This window comes from Oryx dammah, unplaced genomic scaffold, assembly GCF_014754425.2.
Source record: "Oryx dammah isolate SB20612 unplaced genomic scaffold, SCBI_Odam_1.1 HiC_scaffold_21, whole genome shotgun sequence".
Classification (NCBI taxonomy): Eukaryota; Metazoa; Chordata; class Mammalia; order Artiodactyla; family Bovidae; genus Oryx; species Oryx dammah.
The window spans coordinates 10495790-10514390 of record NW_024070205.1 but is presented as its reverse complement, the minus strand read 5'-3'; the positions used below and the strand labels follow the sequence as shown (position 1 = coordinate 10514390).

The 18601-nt window shown below is 39.7% G+C and overlaps 1 protein-coding gene across 4 annotated transcripts in view; it reads right to left on the bottom strand.

The window, feature by feature from the left end:
- RPS6KC1 (ribosomal protein S6 kinase C1) overlaps positions 1 to 18601 on the bottom strand; it is a 208102-nt gene that overhangs the window by 42473 nt on the left and 147028 nt on the right. For all 4 annotated transcript variants that reach the window (XM_040263157.1, XM_040263158.1, XM_040263160.1 and 1 more), the window contains 2 exons: positions 10911 to 10958; positions 9571 to 9703 (listed from right to left, as the gene is read on the bottom strand). In XM_040263157.1, coding sequence (XP_040119091.1) covers positions 9571 to 9703; positions 10911 to 10958 — 181 coding nt within the window. The remainder of the gene's footprint in view (positions 1 to 9570; positions 9704 to 10910; positions 10959 to 18601) is intronic.

Sequence of the window (18601 nt, the reverse complement as noted above, 5' to 3'; positions counted from 1 at the left end):
CTTCACTTCACTGGATACAATTCCTATTTTCTCAGAATCCTCTGTTATCACTTCATCCCTCTTATTACATTTACAACATCCTATTTCCTACTAATATTACTTTTATGCTTTCATCAGCTCCTTTACCAGAGTGCAAGGTCTTCATAACTACAAAGAGAGGATTCTGTGTAGTAAGTAAAATAATAGGAATTAAATATTTATTACAGTTTTAAAACAATGATATTTTTACAAATTTTTAAAAATCTTTCAAGGAAAAGCTTATGCACACTAAAAATGTCATTTTTTTTGGTCACACTTTCTTCTTATTCTAAAACAGATACATGTAATAGTTTTACTATGAAAAAAATTTAAATACAGAAAAGGACAAGGAGAACAGCAAAAAATTCAGCATATATAATTCAACCACAAACACTATTAACCATTAGTATATTTTTTTCAGACTTTTCATAACTAACCTCTAATTTTATAATTTCATTAGAATACAAACTTGAATGGCTACAGAGCATATCCATGAGATAAACAGATAAGGTGTTTAAATGTTCCTCTACTGTTGAACATTTGCTTCCAGTCTTTTACTATTAGAATTTAAATAACGTATATTCATAGTTTAACTTACAAATACTTAACACCTCTGACTATTTCATCAGGACAGAATACCAGAAATGAAAGTGGTAGGTCAGGACGTATGAATATATTTAATGCTCCTGATATGTGTCAATAAACTGCTTTAAAGGCTATGCCAGAATCCACTCCCACTACAACGTGTACCAGAGCCATCTTCATAGCATCTTACCTATACTGAACATTAGCATGTTTACTGATTTGATTAATCAACTATGGTTAGATAGAATTTTAATGTAATTGTCGGCATTTTCTTTATGAAATTTGTTACTAGCCTAAATGAGTACCCTAACACAAAATATAAAATCTGCACTTTCCAGAGAGAAAAAAACTGTTTCAGCTCATCTCCATTCTACGTGGCCCCAGTTAGATCTACAGAATATAATACAGAGCTACAGAAACAAAAATTTGGTCCTATGACATATATTTTTTTAATTACAAAATCATGAAAACCACATAACTTACCAAAAACATATTATTCCATGAAGTTCCTGATCCACAGAAGCTGAATGGGTTTTCCTTTCTACAGAGTTAAGATCAGGCCTAATACACAAGCTTACGCAAACATTAACATTATTATTGTAACACTAATGACATTAACCTAGAAAATCCCATTATTGCTAAATCACAAATATAAAAAGAAAATACCTAAAATACTTAATTTTTAATACTCTAAGAATATAAATTACACTTTTTAAAGCCCTGTTGAAGCATATAAAATTGTAGATATTAGCTATTTTAAGCTACAAAAATAGCAATCCATAAAGTTTAATAAAAATTGTCTCTCATTAAGATTTTCATCTATTGGTTTTCTACAAGAGTGCAAAGAAAATCTGTTCAATTTACCTGATCAGAATTGGAATTGTTTTAATACATATGATAAAATATTTCTGAAAAAATGATCAAAAATTATCTTTTGACCCAGAAATTCTACTTCACGAAATTTGTTCCATAAATAAACAATAATTTATTATTAATTAATTCAATTTTAAATAAATATTTATACACTTATGTTATTTCATTCAATTCTAATAAATTACTGGTTATTTAAATAATTTATTCTAATAAATAATAATTAGAATAAACTATTTAAATAACTCTCAAAACAAAAATGTACAAAGATGTATAGGGACAAGTACTGGAAACAATTTAAACAACAATTGACAGAGGACTACTTAAATCAATTACAGTAAATCAGCACAACCAAATAAATGCCCTGTATCTATTAAAAAATAAATAGAACAACAATACTGCAAACAGGTACTAGGCACTATTTTAAGTATTTTACATATATCAACTACTTAATCCTTACATCAACCCTATGTAATTATTAGAGTTAACTATATAACTTTATATAATTCTTATTATGCCTATTTTACACATAAGGAAACAGAGGCATAAAAAGGCTAAATAATTCGTGCAAGGTCACCACTAGTAAATTAGGAACCAACCTTCAAGCTAATGTGGTCTGTCTCTAAGATCCTTGTTTTCAATGCCTATGCAACACTGCCTCTCTGAATACAGACAACTATACGGGGCACTGATAAGGAAAGATGACCAAGTACACTATTAGGATGGGGGGAAAGCAAGCCATAGAACAATATATGAAATCCATTTGTTTTTAAAAATCAGAAAGATGAAGCGGGAGTTCAGTTCAGTTCAGTTCTGTCTGACTCTTTGCATCCCCATGGACTACAACACGTCAGGCCTCCCTGTCCATCACCAACTCCCGGCGTTTACTCAAACTCATGTCCATTGAGTCAGTGATGCCATCCAACCATCTATCCTCTGTCGTCCCCTTCTCCTCCTGCCTTCAATTTCTCCCAGCATCAGGGTCTTTTCAAATGAGTCAGTTCTTCGCATAAGGTGGCCAAAGTATTGGAGTTTCAGCTTTAGCACCAGTCCTTCCAGTGAATATACAGGACTGATTTCTGTTAGGATGGACTGGTTGGATCTTCTTGCAGTCCAAGGGACTCTCAAGAGTCTTCTCCAACACCACAGTTCAAAAGCATCAATTCTTTGGTGCTCAGCTTTCTTCACAGTCCAACTCTCACATCTATACATTACTACTGGAAAAACCATAGCCCTGACTAGATGGACCTTTGTTGGCAAAGTAATGTCTCTGCTTTTGAATATGCTATCTAGGTTGGTCATAACTTTCCTTCCAAGGAGTAAGAGTCTTTTAATTTCATGGCTGCAATCACCATCTGCAGTGACCCTGGAGCCCCCAAAAATAAAGTCTATCATTGTTTCCATTGTTTCCCCATCTATTTGCCATGAAGTGATGGGACCAGATGCCATGATCTTAGTTTTCTGAATGTTGAGCTTTAAGCCAACTTTTTCACTCTCCTCTTTCCCTTTCATCAAGAGGCTCTTTAGCTCTTCTTTGCTTTCTGCCATAAGGGTGGTGTCATCTGCATATCTGAGGTTATTGATATTTCTCCCAGCAATCTTGATTCCAGCTTGTGCTCCACCAGCCCAGCATTTCTCATGATGCATATAAGTTAAATAAGCAGGGTGACAATATACAACCTTGACGTACTCCTTTCCCAATTTGGAACCAGTCTGTTGTTCCATGTCCAGTTCTAATTGTTGCTTCCTGACCTGCATATAGGTTTCTCAAGAGGCAGGTCAGGTGGTCTGGTATTCCCATCTCTCTCAGAATTTTCCAGTTTATTGTGATTCACACAGTCAAAGGCTTTGGCATAGTCAATAAAGCAGAAATAGATGTTTTTTTGGAACTCTCTTACTGGATGATCCAACGGATGTTGGGAATTTGATCTCTGGTTCCTCTGCCTTTTCTAAAACCAGCTTGAACATCTGATGAACTATGGATGGAGGTTCGTGACATTTTACTGGAGACAGGGATCAAGACCATCTCCAAGAGAAAGAAATGCAAAAAAGCAAAAGGCTGTCTGAAGAGGCCCTACAAATAGCTGTGAAAAGAAGAGAAGCGAAAAGCAAGGGAGAAAAGGAAAGATATACCCATTTGAACGCAGTTTCAAACAACAGCAAGGAGAGATAAGAAAGCCTTCTTCAGCGATCAATGCAAAGAAAGAGGAAAACAATATAATGGGAAAGACTAGAGATCTCAAGAAAATTAGAGATACCAAGGGAACATTTCATGCAAAGATGGGCTCAATAAAGGACAGAAATGGTATGGACCTAACAGAAGCAGAAGATATTAAGAAGGGGTGGCAAGAATACACAAAAGAACTATAGAAAAAAGATCTTCACGACCCGGATAATCACGATGGTGTGATCACTCACCTAGAGCCAGACATCCTGGAATGTGAAGTCAAGTGGGCCTTAGGAAGCATCACTACGAACAAAGCTAGTGGATGTGATGGAATTCCAGTTGAGCTGTTTCAAATCCTGAAAGATGATGCTGTGAAAGGGCTGCACTCAATATGCCAGCAAATTTGAAAAACTCAGCAGTGGCCACAGGACTGGAAAAGGTCAGTTTTCATTCCAGTCCCAAAGAAAGGCAATGCCAAAGAATGCTCAAAGAATGCACAATTGCACTCATCTCACATACTAGCAAAGTAATGCTCAACAGTACGTGAACCAACAACTTCCACATGTTCAAGCTGGTTTTCAAAAAGGCAGGAAGAGGGAGTAGTGTATGTTTATATACAAAGTCTGAAAATACTCCCCCTGTTTCTTGGGCATCAAAGCGAATAAGGAAGAATTTTCATTTCTATTTTATAGATTTCCATCTAGTGTGAATTTCTTTCTATATTTGTTTATAATATTTTTTAGAAACTAGCTAATAAGAATCATTTCATCCCTTGGGTTCCCAGGTATCTTGAGGAGAAACTCTTTCCTATCCCCCACCTAACTGATATGTTCATGCTCAGATGCTTTTCCAATCACTTTCTTATAACCTAATCATTCATCTTTTCTTACTCAGTATTGAACAGTTATACACTGAGCACCTTCTATGTACCAAGCATTCCTGTAAGTGTGGGTATCTGTATACACAATGAATCATAATCCCTAATCTTAGGAACCTAAAGTTTTTAATGACACACATAGCCTTGACTGAATATATTTGTTTCTCCTACCTTTTTTTTTTTTCAAACTGAATTAAAGTAAGAGATCCATTCATAGGAACAATACCTGTTTTAACCCTCTCTCCTAAAATCCTGTCTGGCATTTCCAACTCCCTACTCAACACCACTTATAAATTTAATTTAATAAGCATCTCAAACTCAAAAGGGGCTTCCCAGGTAGCTCAAATGGTAAAGAATCTGCCTGCAATGTGGGAGATCTGGGTTCGATCCCTGCATTGGGAAGATCTCCAGAGAAGGGAATGGCAACCCACTCCACTATTCTTGCCAGGAGAATTCCACGGACAGAGGAGCCTGGTGGGCTACAGTCCAAGGGGTTGCCAAGAGTCAGACAAACACGTTCACTTTCAAACTCAAATGTCCAACACTGAATCTCCAGTTTTTCTCCCTAAATCTACTCTTCCCAGAGCTTTCTTTATCTTAGTAAATGGAAACCATTCTTTCGGTTATTTGAGCCCCAAACCGTGGAGTCATACAAGGCAGAACCATGACAGTTCTGTCTTCAAAACACATTCACAATCTAATAACCACTTCTCACCACCTCCACCTCTATGTTCATACCAGGGTTGACTTCTCCTGGATTACTTCAACAACCTCCAAAATGGTCTCCCTCCTAAATTCTATTTTTCCTCCTAGACTCTGTGTTTCACCAAGCAACCAGAGTGATCCCTACCTTGTCATTTCTCTGCTCAATATCCCCCAGCAACTTCCTATCCATCCAGAATAAAACTATGTTCTTAAAGTGTCTTAGGAGGCCATACCAGATCTTCCACGTGTGTCCCCACTTCTACGAGACCATTTCCTATCACTCTTCCCATTCTGCTCCAGCCACCGCTGACCTTGCTGTTTCTTGTACAGCAAATACACTCTCGCCTCCAGGCCTATGTGCTTGTTCTCTTTGCCAAGATACTCTTCCCTCCCACGTCCACATCTGCTCCCGCTCTCACTTCCCTCAGGTCATTTGCCAAATGTTCCTTTCTTAATAAGATCAAACACTCTGTAAAATAGAAACCCTCAACTCACCCTTCTGGCATTCCCTCATATATTTACCAATATATTTGCTTATTGTCTGCTCTGCCTCTATACTATTAACTCCATGAGGGCATATTCTTCTTTTTGCTCATTACCATGTTAGAACTGAGGTTTCTCTGGTGGCTCAGATGGTAAAGAAACTGCCTGAAATGCAGACCTGGGTTCAATCCCTGGGTTGGGAAGATCCCCTGGAGCAGGGCATGCATGACAAGCCACTCCAGTATTCTTGCCTGGAGAATCCCATGGACAGAGGAGCCTGGCACCCTGAAGTCCATAAGGCTGCAAAACGCTGGACACAGCTGAGTGAGTGAGCACAGCACATGTTACGACTGGGGCTTCCCAGGTAGCGCTAGTTAGTGGTAAAGAACCTGCCTGCCAACACAGAAGGCATAAGAAACGTGGGTTCAATCTCTGGGTTGGGAAGATCCCAGGGCATGACAACCCACCCCAGTGTCCTTGCCTGGAGAAATACCACGGACAGAAGAGCCTGGTGGGTCCATAAGGTCACAAAAGAGTCAGACACAACTGAACCGACTTAGCGTGCATGCACTCATGTCAAAACTAAGAGCCCAGAGCATGCCCAAAATATTTCTAATTGAATGAATTAAAATGTTAAGAAAATCAGTCCAAGAGACTCGTGTGAAAAATGAATAGTTCTGTAAGCAAAGGGAAGTTAAAGGCGAAATCATAAATATTCAAACATTTATATTATAGAGAAAACAATTCTTCAATGTTTACTTTTTCAGTAATAGCTACTCATGCATATGAAAGTGATATTTTTATGATAAATGCACCACCTCCTGTTTCACAGGGTAACAAAGTACCAGTGACATGTCAAAAATAACACACTGTCCAACCAGTTCACGTGACTGTTCATGCCAAATCCAGGAAATTATCCTAAATTCTCTCCCTACCTTTAAATCCATCATAGGTCCCACTGAAAGTGAAAAGTGAAAGTGAAAGTTGCTCAGTTGTGTCCGACTCTTTGTGATCCCATGGACTATGCAGTCCATGGAATTCTCTAGGCCAGAATACTGGAGTGGGTAGCCTTTCTCTTCTCCAAAGGATCTTCCCGACTGAGGAACTAAACCAGGGTCTCCTGCATTGCGGGTAGATTCTTCACCAATTGAGCTATCCGGGAAGCCCACATAGGGTCCCATTGATTTCCCTCAAAGCAACTCCATAGTATCCCAGAAGGCCATGCCATCATCATCTCTTGCCCAGGTTCCTTTACTAGCCTGCTCATTGCGTCTCCTCTTGACTTTCTATAATCCATTCCACATATAACAGTCAGAGGGATTTTCCTGAATGTGAACCAGATCTTGTCACTGCTTAAAATGTCCAATCATTTCCCAATGCCCTTGAATGAAAGCCAAAGTCTCTACCTTGCTCCTGCCTGCTTCTTCTGTAGCTTCATACAACACCAAAGCTGTTGACTGCTAGATCCAACCGAATGGTCTCCATTCTTGTTCATCAGACCAACCAAGTTTGCTTCTGCCTTCGATTTTTCACACTGATCCCTATACCTAGAACGGGATTCCACCTTACATTCAAAGGGTTATTTCTTTTGTCATTCAGAACTCCTCTAAAATATCCCTTTTTCAGAGTAGGCTTCCTTGAATAAGTAAAGTTGTCACCCAGTTACTCGCTATTAGATCTCTCTATGTTAAAAATGAGTATGAGTGAGTGCTAAGTCGCTTCAGTCATGTTCAATATTTTGTGACCCTATGGACCACAGCCAGCCAGGCTACTCTGTCCATGGTATTCTCCAGGCAGGAATACTGGAGTGGGTTGCCATTCCCTCCTCCAAGGAATCTTCCCGATCCAGGGATCGAACCCTTGTCTCTGGCGTCTCCAGCATTGGCAGGCCAGTACTTTACCACTAGCACCACCTAGGAAACCCCAGAGATGAGTACAGTCCCCGTTATTGACTGATATTATCACTCTTTCATTTTCTGTTTGACTCTCCACAAGAAGAATGTAAGTTAATTTTCCTGTCTTGTTCATCGAAAAGAAAGCCTAATAGATAGTACATACTCAATAAATTTGCTGAATATTAAATGAATCCAGAGTCCCTATTTCTACTATTATCTATTTGTATCATAAAATCTTTTTAAAATTAAACAATAAACACCTGAAATAAACTGTCAAAAGCAATTCGTCTCCTCTCTCCACCCCCATCCACCTACCTCCCCTCCATTTAAATAATCCAGGACAAATTCCATGGCCACATGATCATTCAAAGCCAGGCATGGTCAACAGCAAAGGAAAAGAAATTTGGTGAAGACAATCTAAAACAGTGAAAAATTTGAAAGCCACATGTCTATGGCTTTAAAGCAGATTATAAACATCTTCTATAGTAACAAGGTAAAATCAGTTGAAATATGAGCTTTAAGAAGTATAAAAAATGATAAGAAGATGGCATAAGAAAAAATTAAGTATTTGGAGAAGGAAAAGGAAAAACAGGAAGAGGAAGCTTCAAATAGCAGAGGTAAACTAGGAATGAAAATTTACCACAGATTATCTCCAACATGAATAATCCACACTGGGTAATAGAATATTGACTATAATTACATTCATCCTACTGACCTTGTTCTAAATTATTATGGATTATTACTACGCAAGTTATTTTGTTCCACACCAGAGGTGGCTGTATTTTGCTATCAGATGACATGACCTCTAATTCAATAATGTCTGTAATGCACTGGTATCCACAGATAAAAGCTGTCTATAATGTCTGAACAAAGGTGAATTAGTTATCCAATTCACACACGCAATTAACTCTCTTAATACCTGAGAGACCATGGAGCCCCTTCTGAATTTCCTATTAAATACTACATATGGAGGTCTTCCCTCCATCTGTAGTTATCTTGTGCTGTACTTCATAATAAACAATATTAATAGTTTATTGCCCCTGTCAAAAATCTTACATTAGTTATCATGAGACCTCATTCCACAAAGCAGTGACTCATTTTCCTAGCAAAATGCATTCAATTCAAATGTTACGCCTATTACTAAAGCACAACAGTTCTTTATTCTCAGTGACATAGAAATAATAACACCACCTTCTTGAAATATGGAAAATAATTTAATTTTCTTTACCATTTAAAAAATATCTCTCAAAACCCAAAAGGTAATGCTTATCTTGTGCATTTATATTTATATGCTGTGTTCATTTTAATAGAAGACTAATTATTTAAACTCAGGTGTTAAAGGGCAAAAACAAACCAAAATGTAGTATTTTTTTTGCCACCTGTTCCCTTTACTAAGAGCTGAAATCTCATAAAGAGTCTGAAGGCAGAGCACTGCGCCTCTGCTTTGTATCCATATGTGATGCCAATGGCTGTGTTCATAAAAACCCAGATCAGAATAACTAGTTAATGTCAAACGTTAAGCAAATACCTACGCCTTCTAAAAAAGGAGGTAATTAATTAATTCTTCAGGGGATGCTTTTCATTTTGTCATCTAACATTAATGTATTTTTTTCAGCAAAGAACAAGAGAAATCCCTAAAATAAAACCTAGTCCTCTTAGCACACGGCCGCATTAAAGTTCTCGTCATATTGGACCCATCCTCAGAGTAAGGAAGCGGTTAAGCGTTAAGGATGTTCCTACAGTTCAAATGAAATCTGCTGCTCGCCTGGGCTTTCACTGTCCCTCACAACTCAGAGTTGGGGGTGGGGGGCAGGCGGAGAGCAGAGGAATAAGTAAACAGTTTCTTACATGTGTTTCGTATGTTTTATCCACTCAAGTAATGACAGAAGGAAGAAGGACATTATAGAAACTGAAAAGCTGAGAAGGCTGCCCAGCTTTCAGTGCATAAACAATTTAAGCTGCAAACCGACCTTCTGCATGCTGCAGCACGAGAAACACCGACTCCTCAGAAACGATGTACTTGTGCAGGCACACCATGTTGGGCACGCAGCGGGGGACGATGGTCCTCCTGTTCCTGCTGCATTCACTGCTTTTCCTTAGACCCTGACAGAGAACAAAAAGGTCAGTTGTACCCTCAGTTGCCTTTGGAGCCTGCTGTGCTCTGTGTTTATCAACCAAACTAATCTATCCGAGTTACTCTGGGCTTCAGAGAAACCACTCATCTGCTGCTCTGTGCCCCTCGGTCCCTGGAGGCTCTGCTGATGGCATCTGGCGTGAGTCCAGAGCACTGAAGATGCCACAAAGCTGCCATTAAAATCAATTACGTGGGTCAGTGTTTTTATTAGAGATGCTCTCAAACTAAGTCATCAGGATGACACACAGTTATTTCTCTATGACCTTTTCTTAAGTTTTATTTTACTTATGTGTATCTTCAAAGCAGCAGACATCGTGAGATCAATTCAAATTGCTGAGACACAAAAGGTATTCTGAGATTAAACGGGCAGTTTTGAAATTCTATTCCAAAAAAAATACGAAGATCATTTTAAGTTTTCTCCAAAGGAACAAGGTATGTGGAGTTTCTCACGTCACGCCCTGGTTTAAAAACCTGAGGACATAGCAGCAGTAAAGTACACGCAGAGAGAAAAATTTATTTCAGTGTATGTCAATGTGACCTACTGCCATGCTGATAAGTAAAAGGAAAAAATCAGAAAAATATAACACTAATTTGAAATTCATTAATTCTGGATGCTGAGGAAATGTTTAAAATTAGGATACTTTTAGAATATTGCACTAGCAAAATCCACTTCAAATACGATTTTGAAATTACAGAATTGAGGAGGGTTTCTTCCCTTATTCACTTAATTACAAATTGAGTAATACAGAGAATCAAAATTGAATTTAGGTAAAAGACATGGCCAGGGACGTAGATAACACTTTTCCAAATACCTTTAACAAAGACTTTAAGGTAAAATTTCAGCTCTTAAGAACTGTAATCATAATCAAATGTATGATTGCATGTGGTCTTCATAAATTATGCAAAATGTATTAGAGATGTATTTAAATTATACAAGATACATTTAAACAGCATAAAATGAGTCTTCAACTTATCCAAATTATTTCCTCCATACTCTTTTTAAATGTATGCTACAGAGTATTTATCAACTGTGATGGAAGGACACAAAGTAAAGTGAATCCAGATGACTGTAAACACACACAAAAAAACTCAAACACCCAGAAAAAAATACTTTCTTTCAGAAGCATAATTTGAAAATACATTTCTAACCTCATTACACAGAAAAATTCTACTTACTTTTAAAATAAATGTCTGTTCTGTCCTTGTGTCCATTACAAGTAAAACCTACAAAAAAAGACATGAAGAATAAATTATTTACAATACAAAGAAATACGAACTCATAACTTTTTGAAACCATACTAAAGGTTTGGGGGGAAAGTGTTGAAAATGACTCAGTCAAAACCGATAATTTCTGAATAGGCTTTTTTTTAAGTCACCAAATCACACAGTGAAAAATCTTATCCAAAGGGTATTTCCTTTCTAAAAATGCCATATTTACAAACTCTACCATGTTTCCTGAGATTTGTTTTAAAATATAATTCTTAAAAGGAAAAATTATTTTAGAAAAAGAACTTTTCCTTATGAAACATTAAGTGGCTAAGTAAAAAATAAATAAATAAATAATTGTTTTACAGAAATTGAAGTCTCAATTTTCTTCCCAAAACCTCAAACGTAGCCACTTGTTACAATGTGATCTCAATAACTCAGGCTCCAACCCAAGGCACCCTTCTGGTGCTATTTCTCCATCTTGGACTCATCCTTAAATCCTCTTTTCCCATCAGCAAATCCTGCCAGCTCTATCTTCAAACTGGATCCAGAATCTGAACTCACCTCACCCCTTCCACAGGTATTACCCTGAATGAAACAAAGATTTACCCGGATCATAACAATGGCCTCTCAACAGATTTCTCTGCTTCCATCTTTGCTGTCCTATGCTCTATTCTCAAAATAGTAGGCAGGTTTTCTTTTTACAACATTCAGTTCAGTTCAGTTACTCAGTTGTGTCCGACTCTTTGCGACCCCATGAATTGCAGCACGCCAGGCCTCCCTGTCCATCACCACCTCCTGGAGTTCACTCAAACTCACGTCCATCGAGTCAGTGATGCCATCCAGCCATCTCATCCTTGGTCGTCCCCTTCTCCTCCTGCCCCCAATCCCTCCCAGCATCAGAGTCTTTTCCAATGAGTCAACTCTTCACATGAGGTGGCCAAAGTACTGGAGCTTCAGCTTCAGCATCATTCCTTCCAAAGAAATCCCAGGGCTGATCTTCTTCAGAATGGACTGGTTGGATCTCCTTGCAGTCCAAGGGACTCTCAAGAGTCTTCTCCAACATCACAGTTCAAAAGCATCAATTCTTCGGCGCTCAGCTTTCTTCACAGTCCAACTCTCACATCCATACATGACCACTGGAAAAACCATAGCCTTGACTAGACAGACCTTTGTTGGCAAGGTAATGTCTCTGCTTTTGAACATGCTATCTAGGTTGGTCATAGCTTTTCTTCCAAGGAGTAAGTGTCTTTTAATTTCATGGCTGCAATCACCATCTGCAGTGATTTTGGAGCCCTCCAAAAAATAAAGTCTGACACTGTTGTTTCTCCATCTATTTGCCATGAAGTGATGGGACCAGATGCCATGATCTTCGTTTTCTGAATGTTGAGCTTTAAGCCAACTTTTTCACTCTCCTCTTTCACTTTCATCAAGAGGCTTTTTAATTCCTCTTCACTTTCTGCCATAAGGGTGGTGTCATCTGCAAATTTGAGATTACTGATATTTCTCCCAGCAATCTTGATTCCAGCTTGTGCTTCTTCCAGCCCAGCATTTCTCATGATGTACTCGGCATATAAGTTAAATAAGCAGGGTGACAATATACAGCCTTGACGTACTCCTTTTCCTAGTTGGAACCAGTCTGTTATTCCATGTCCAGTTCTAACTGTTGCTTCCTGACCTGCATATAGGTTTCTCCAAAAGTGGTCTGGTATTCCCATCTCTTTCAGAATTTTCCACAGTTTATTGTGATCCACACAGTCAAAGGCTTTGGCATAGTCAATATGTTATATCATGTCACTTTTCTTATTTAGGAAAAAAGCATACATCCAAAAAATGACATCAAGACCCCTCATAATTTCACACATCACCCCCTCAAACCACCTACTCCCCCTAACCATCTTGATGAAAAGAGTGAACAGAGATAGGGAATTATTCTCTCATATATACATCTATAGTTTATAAATATATCTGATATTTACATATTTTATATCATGTTGATCTTATCATTTTGGAGACATTACAGCAGAAGTTGGCAAACTATTCTTGGAGAGATACAGACAGTAAATATCTTAGGCTTTGCAACCCATGTAGTCTCTGGTGTAGTGACTGAACTCCACTGCTGTAGCACAAAAGCAGCAGAGTCTGAAATGGGCCGTGGCGGGAGAACTTACACAGAGAAATCTGTGAACACCTGGCAATCTGTAAGCACTGGATACAAGGCCTTCTTTCCTGCCCTCTTCAGTGAGTTGGGAGCCAAGGGTAAAAGAAGATATCAAGCTTGGGGAAATAAAAGAATGCTGAGAAGAAACAGGCGAGTTAAAATGAGGAACCTGTTTAAGACCTGATGAATTTGAAGTCATAGCGACAACTTCATCTTTGACCCCTCTTCTCAAGTGCTTCATCAACCCTATTCTACTCCACCTAATCTCAAACCAATACTCCCACAGATACCTCCTGAAAGCCCATCCTCTTCCCAAAGCCCTTTTCTCACTAAAAACAAAACCCAGTTTCACCTCTTAACAGTATTAAATAATATTATCACCCATGAAACCCCGTAAATCCAAAAGCTCCCTAAGTCCTGTGAGTTCTCCCCTGTCCCCACCTTCATAACCAGTGGCCTAGAAGCCTAGTCAATTCTACCCCCTAAGTATTTCTCTTCTCCACCCTCCACTCTCTTGCGCCGACCATGGTTTCAGTGCTTACTATGTGCTATGCTTCAGTCATGTGTAATCATTGTTCATTCTTTCAATTACCCAGTAAGATAATTTTACCATTCCTACTCCATATGTGAAGATATTACAGCTTCATCTGTAGAAGATATAATGGTGAGGTGAAGTGAAAGTTGCTTAGTCGTGTCCTACTCTTTGCGCCCCCATGGACTGTCTGTAGAATTCTCCAGGCCAGAATACTGGAGTGGGTAGTCTTTCCCTTCTCCAGGGGATCTTCCCAACTCAGGGATCGAACCCAGGTATCTCACATTGCAGGCCGATTCTTTTACCAGCTGAGCCACAAGGGAAGCCCATAATGGTGGATAATAATAGTATCTACCATTTGTGAGAATTTCAATGAAATAATCTTTAAAAGTGCTTGGTACAGCCAGTTGTTACTACTACTGCTGTAACTATTATAGCTTCTTCTCCCTGAAATGTTCACCCAACCCCTTATCAAACAAGCACTCATATTTCCATATTCAGCTCAAATGTCACTGATGCTCTTCTTATGTTTTCCTACTATATACGATACCAGCCTCTTCAATATGGTTTTATTTGGTCACTTTGGTCTATATCCCAACCAGATTTCAAGCTTTTCATCAGCATGTTGTAAGCAGAATAACAGTTGCCAATGATGCTCATACCTTAATCTCCATAACTTGTGAATATGTTATGTTATTGGCCAAAAGGACTCTACAGATGTAATTAGGACACAGACCTTAAAACAGATTACCCTGGATTATCTGAGTGGGCTCAATCAAATCACATGAACCCTTAGAGAACTGTCTCGGTCCAGAACTGTAATGATGCACAAAACTGATATGGCAGAAGGGGAAATCAGAGGGATTCATAGTATGAGAGAGAGGTACTGCTACTGGCTCCAAGACACAGAGGTCCACATGTAAACAAAGGACATAGACCTCTAAGGAGCTCACAGTAAGCATGAGAAGGAACAGGCAGCTTTTAGGCACAAAGACCAACCCTTGGCTGAGAGCTAGCAACCACAGTCCTACAACCCTGAAGACAGGAATACAGCCAACAACCTGAATGAGCTTGAACGTGGATTTTCCCCCAGAGTCTCCGGGAAAGAAAGCAGGCCTGCCAGCACCTTGATTTCAGCCCACTGCAACTCAGGTCAGACTTCTGATCCAGAGAACTCTGACATCTGACATAATAAAGTGAGTTGTTTTAAGCTGTAGAGTTTGTGGCAATTTGTAATGCAGCAACAGAAAATTAATACAGGGCAGAAACTGTATTTCCTGCAACACATAACCTATCCACCTCCCAAAGTAACTGTTCACTAAACATATGTGAATGAATTTAGGCATAAAGTTTGGAAGGTAGATAGCAATGTGGGAATGGAGTTTAGAAAACAAGTCAGGACTAGAGATGTATCCGAATAGCAAAGAACTCTCCATTAAAAACAATAGCTAAAGACAGGAGAAATTATCCTACTAGAATGCTTTGAGCAGGCACTATGACGGGGTTTAAAGAATCAAATCACATAATTCATTCAACAATCTAATAAGGAAGGTATACTTTTTCCTTTTCTTTTTGATCACACCATGCAGCATGTGGGATCTTCGTTCCCCAACTAGGGATCAAACCCATGCACCTTGCAGTGAAGTGTGGAGTCTTAACCACTGGACTGCCAGGGAAGTCCTGAGGTAAGTATACTTTTATTAATCACTTTTATAGATGAGAAGGCCTTTCCTGGTGGCTCAGATGGTAAAGAATCCACCTGTAACGCAGGAGACCTGGGGTCAATCCCTGGGTTGGGAAGATCCCCTGGAGAAGGGAACAGCTACCCACTCCAGTATTCTGGCCTGGAGAAGTCCATGGACAGAGGAGCCTGGCAGGTTAGGGTCTATGGGGTCACGAAGAGTTTGACATGAATGAGTGACTCTCACTTTCATAGATGAGAAACAAACATAAAATTGTTAATGTGCTCAAGCTCACAAAAACAATTAGAGGAAAACAATAGAATAGGAAAGACTGGAGATCTCTTCAAGAAAATTAGAGATACCAAGGGAACATTTCATGCAAAGATGGACACAGTAAAGGACAGAAATGGTAGGGACCTAAGAGAAGCAGAGGATATTAAGAAGAGGTGGTAAGAATACACGGAAGAACTGTACAAAAAAGATCTTCATGACCCAGATAATCATGATGGTGTGATCACTCACCTAGAGCATCCTGGAATGCAAAGTCAAGTGGGCTTTAGGAAGCATCACTATGAACAAAGCTAGTGGACGTGATGAAATTCCAGTTGAGCTATTTCAAATCCTAAAAGATGATGCTGTGAAAGGGCTGCACTTAATATGCCAGCAAATTTGAAAAACTCAGCAGTGGCCACAGGACTGGAAAAGGTCAGTTTTCATTCCAATCACAAAGAAAGGCAATGCCAAAGAATGCTCAAACTACCACACAATTGCACTCATCCCACACGCTAGCAAAGTAATGCTCAAAATTCTCCAAGCCAGGCTTCAAGATCACGTGAACTGTGAACTTCCAGATCTTCAAGCTGGTTACAGAAAGGCAGAGGAACCAGAGATCAAATTGCCAACATCCATTGGATTATCGAAAAAGCAAGAGAGTTCCAGAAAAACATCTATTTCTGCTTTAATGACTATGCCAAAGCCTTTGACTGTGTGGATCACCACAAACTGTGGAAAATTCTGAAAGAGATGGGAATATCAGACCACCTGACCTACCTCCCGAGAAATCTGTATGCAGGTCAGGAAGCAACAGTTAGAACTGGACATGGGAACAACAGACTTGTTCCAAACAGGAAAAGGAGTACATTAAGGCTGTATATTGTCACCGTGCTTATTTAACTTATATGCAGGAGATCAGCCCTGGGATTTCTTTGGAAGGAATGATGCTAAAACTGAAACTCCAGTACTTTGGCCACCTCATGTGAAAGTTGACTCACTGGAAAAGACTCTGATGCTGGGAGGGATTGGGGGCAGGAGGAGAAGGGGACAACAGAGGACGAGATGGCTGGATGGCATCACTGACTCGATGGACTTGAGTCTGAGTGAACTCTGGGAGTTGGTGATAGACAGGGAGGCCTGGCGTGCTGTGATTCATGGGGTCGCAAAGAGTCGGACACGACTGAGCGACTGAACTGAACTGAACTGAAGAGAGTACATCATGAGAAATTCTGGACTGGATGAAGCACAAGCTGGAATCAAGATTGCCAGGAGAAATATCAATAACCTCAGGTACACAGATGACACCACTCTTATGGCAGAAAGCGAAAAAGAACTAAAGAGCCTCTTGATGAAAGGGAAAGAGGAGAGTGAAAAGTTGCTTGAAGCTCAACATTCAGAAAACGAAGATCATGGCATCTGGTCCCATCACTTCATGGCAAATAGATAGGGAAACAGTGGAAACAGTGACAGCCTTTATTTTCCTGGGCTCCAAAATCACTGCAGATGGTGACTGCAGCCATGAAATTAAAAGAGGCTTACTCCTTGGAAGAAAAGGTATGACCAACCCAGCCAGCATATTAAAAAGCAGAGACATTACTTTGCCAACAAAGGTCCAGCTAGTCAAGTTTTTCCAGTGGTCATGTACGGATGTGAGAGTTGGACTATAAAGAAAGCTGAGCACTGAAGAATTGATGCTTTTGAACTGTGGTGTTGGAGAAGAATCTTGAGAGTCCCCTGGACTGCAAGGAGATCTAACCAGTCCATCCTAAAGGAGATCAGTCCTGAATATACACTGGAAGGACTGATGCTGAAGCTGAAACTCCAATACTTTGGCCACCTGATGCGAAGAACTGACTCACTGGAAAAGACCCTGATGCTGGGAATACTTTGTCCACCTGATGTGAAGAACTGACTCATTGGAAAAGACCCTGATGCTGGGAAAGATTGAAGGCGGGAGGAAAAGGGGATGACAGAGGATGAGATGGTTGGATGGCATCACCAACTCAGTGGACATGAGTTTGAGTAGACTCCAGGAGTTGGTGATGGACAGGGAGGCCTGGCGTGCTGTAGTCCATGGGGTCACAAAGAGTCGGACACGACTGAGCGACTGAACTCAACTGAACTGAGAGGTGAAATTTAAACCCTACCAATCTGGCTCCAGGGTTCTTCCTCTTTAACTACTAAACTATACTATTTATGTCTGTATATACATAGCTAGAACACTGAGGGTATACAAGACAATAACCACCATAGTACCATAAGAAATGTACCCCCCAAATGCAGAAAATACAGTAGTTCAAACATCAGGAAAAGAGACTGTAAGACTTTGATGCTGGGAGGGATTGGGGGCAGAAGAAGGGGACGACAGAGGATGAGATGGCTGGATGGCATCACCGACTCAATGGACGTGAATCTGAGTGAACTCCGGGAGTTGGTGATGGACAGGGAGGCCTGGTGTGCTGCAATTCACAGGGTCTCAAAGAGTCGGACACGACTGAGCGACTGAACTGAACTGAATCACCTACCTGTGCCAAACAACAAAGAGAAATCATGAAGAATATGGACTTAGAAAGGACTACAGCCTAAGGCAGTTAGGAAGTCACTGATAACTTTCAATACTGCACTATGCAGTGACCGGGGGACAGAAGCGAACTGCTCTGAGTTAGCAATGGGGGATAAGAAAATGGAGGACACATATACATATCTTTCCAGAGAGAAGTATATCAGAAGAAGAAAAAACACTAAAGTGAAAGAGTCAGTAGGATTATCAGGTTTGAACTTTTTTCAGATAGGGTAAAACTGCTCTCCCTTGGAACTCGTATTCACCACCAATCTTGAACCTCCAAGTCAAGGAAATATATTTAAAGAACCTGAACCTTGACAGTCAAATTAATATCATGAGTGCAAAAGGAGGCATATCTCTGTAAAGGAGAGCTCAATAAACATCTACTGAGTCTGTAAAGACATTCAGTGTTCCTTAAATCTCATTTGTTTTCATATCGGTTTGTGACTC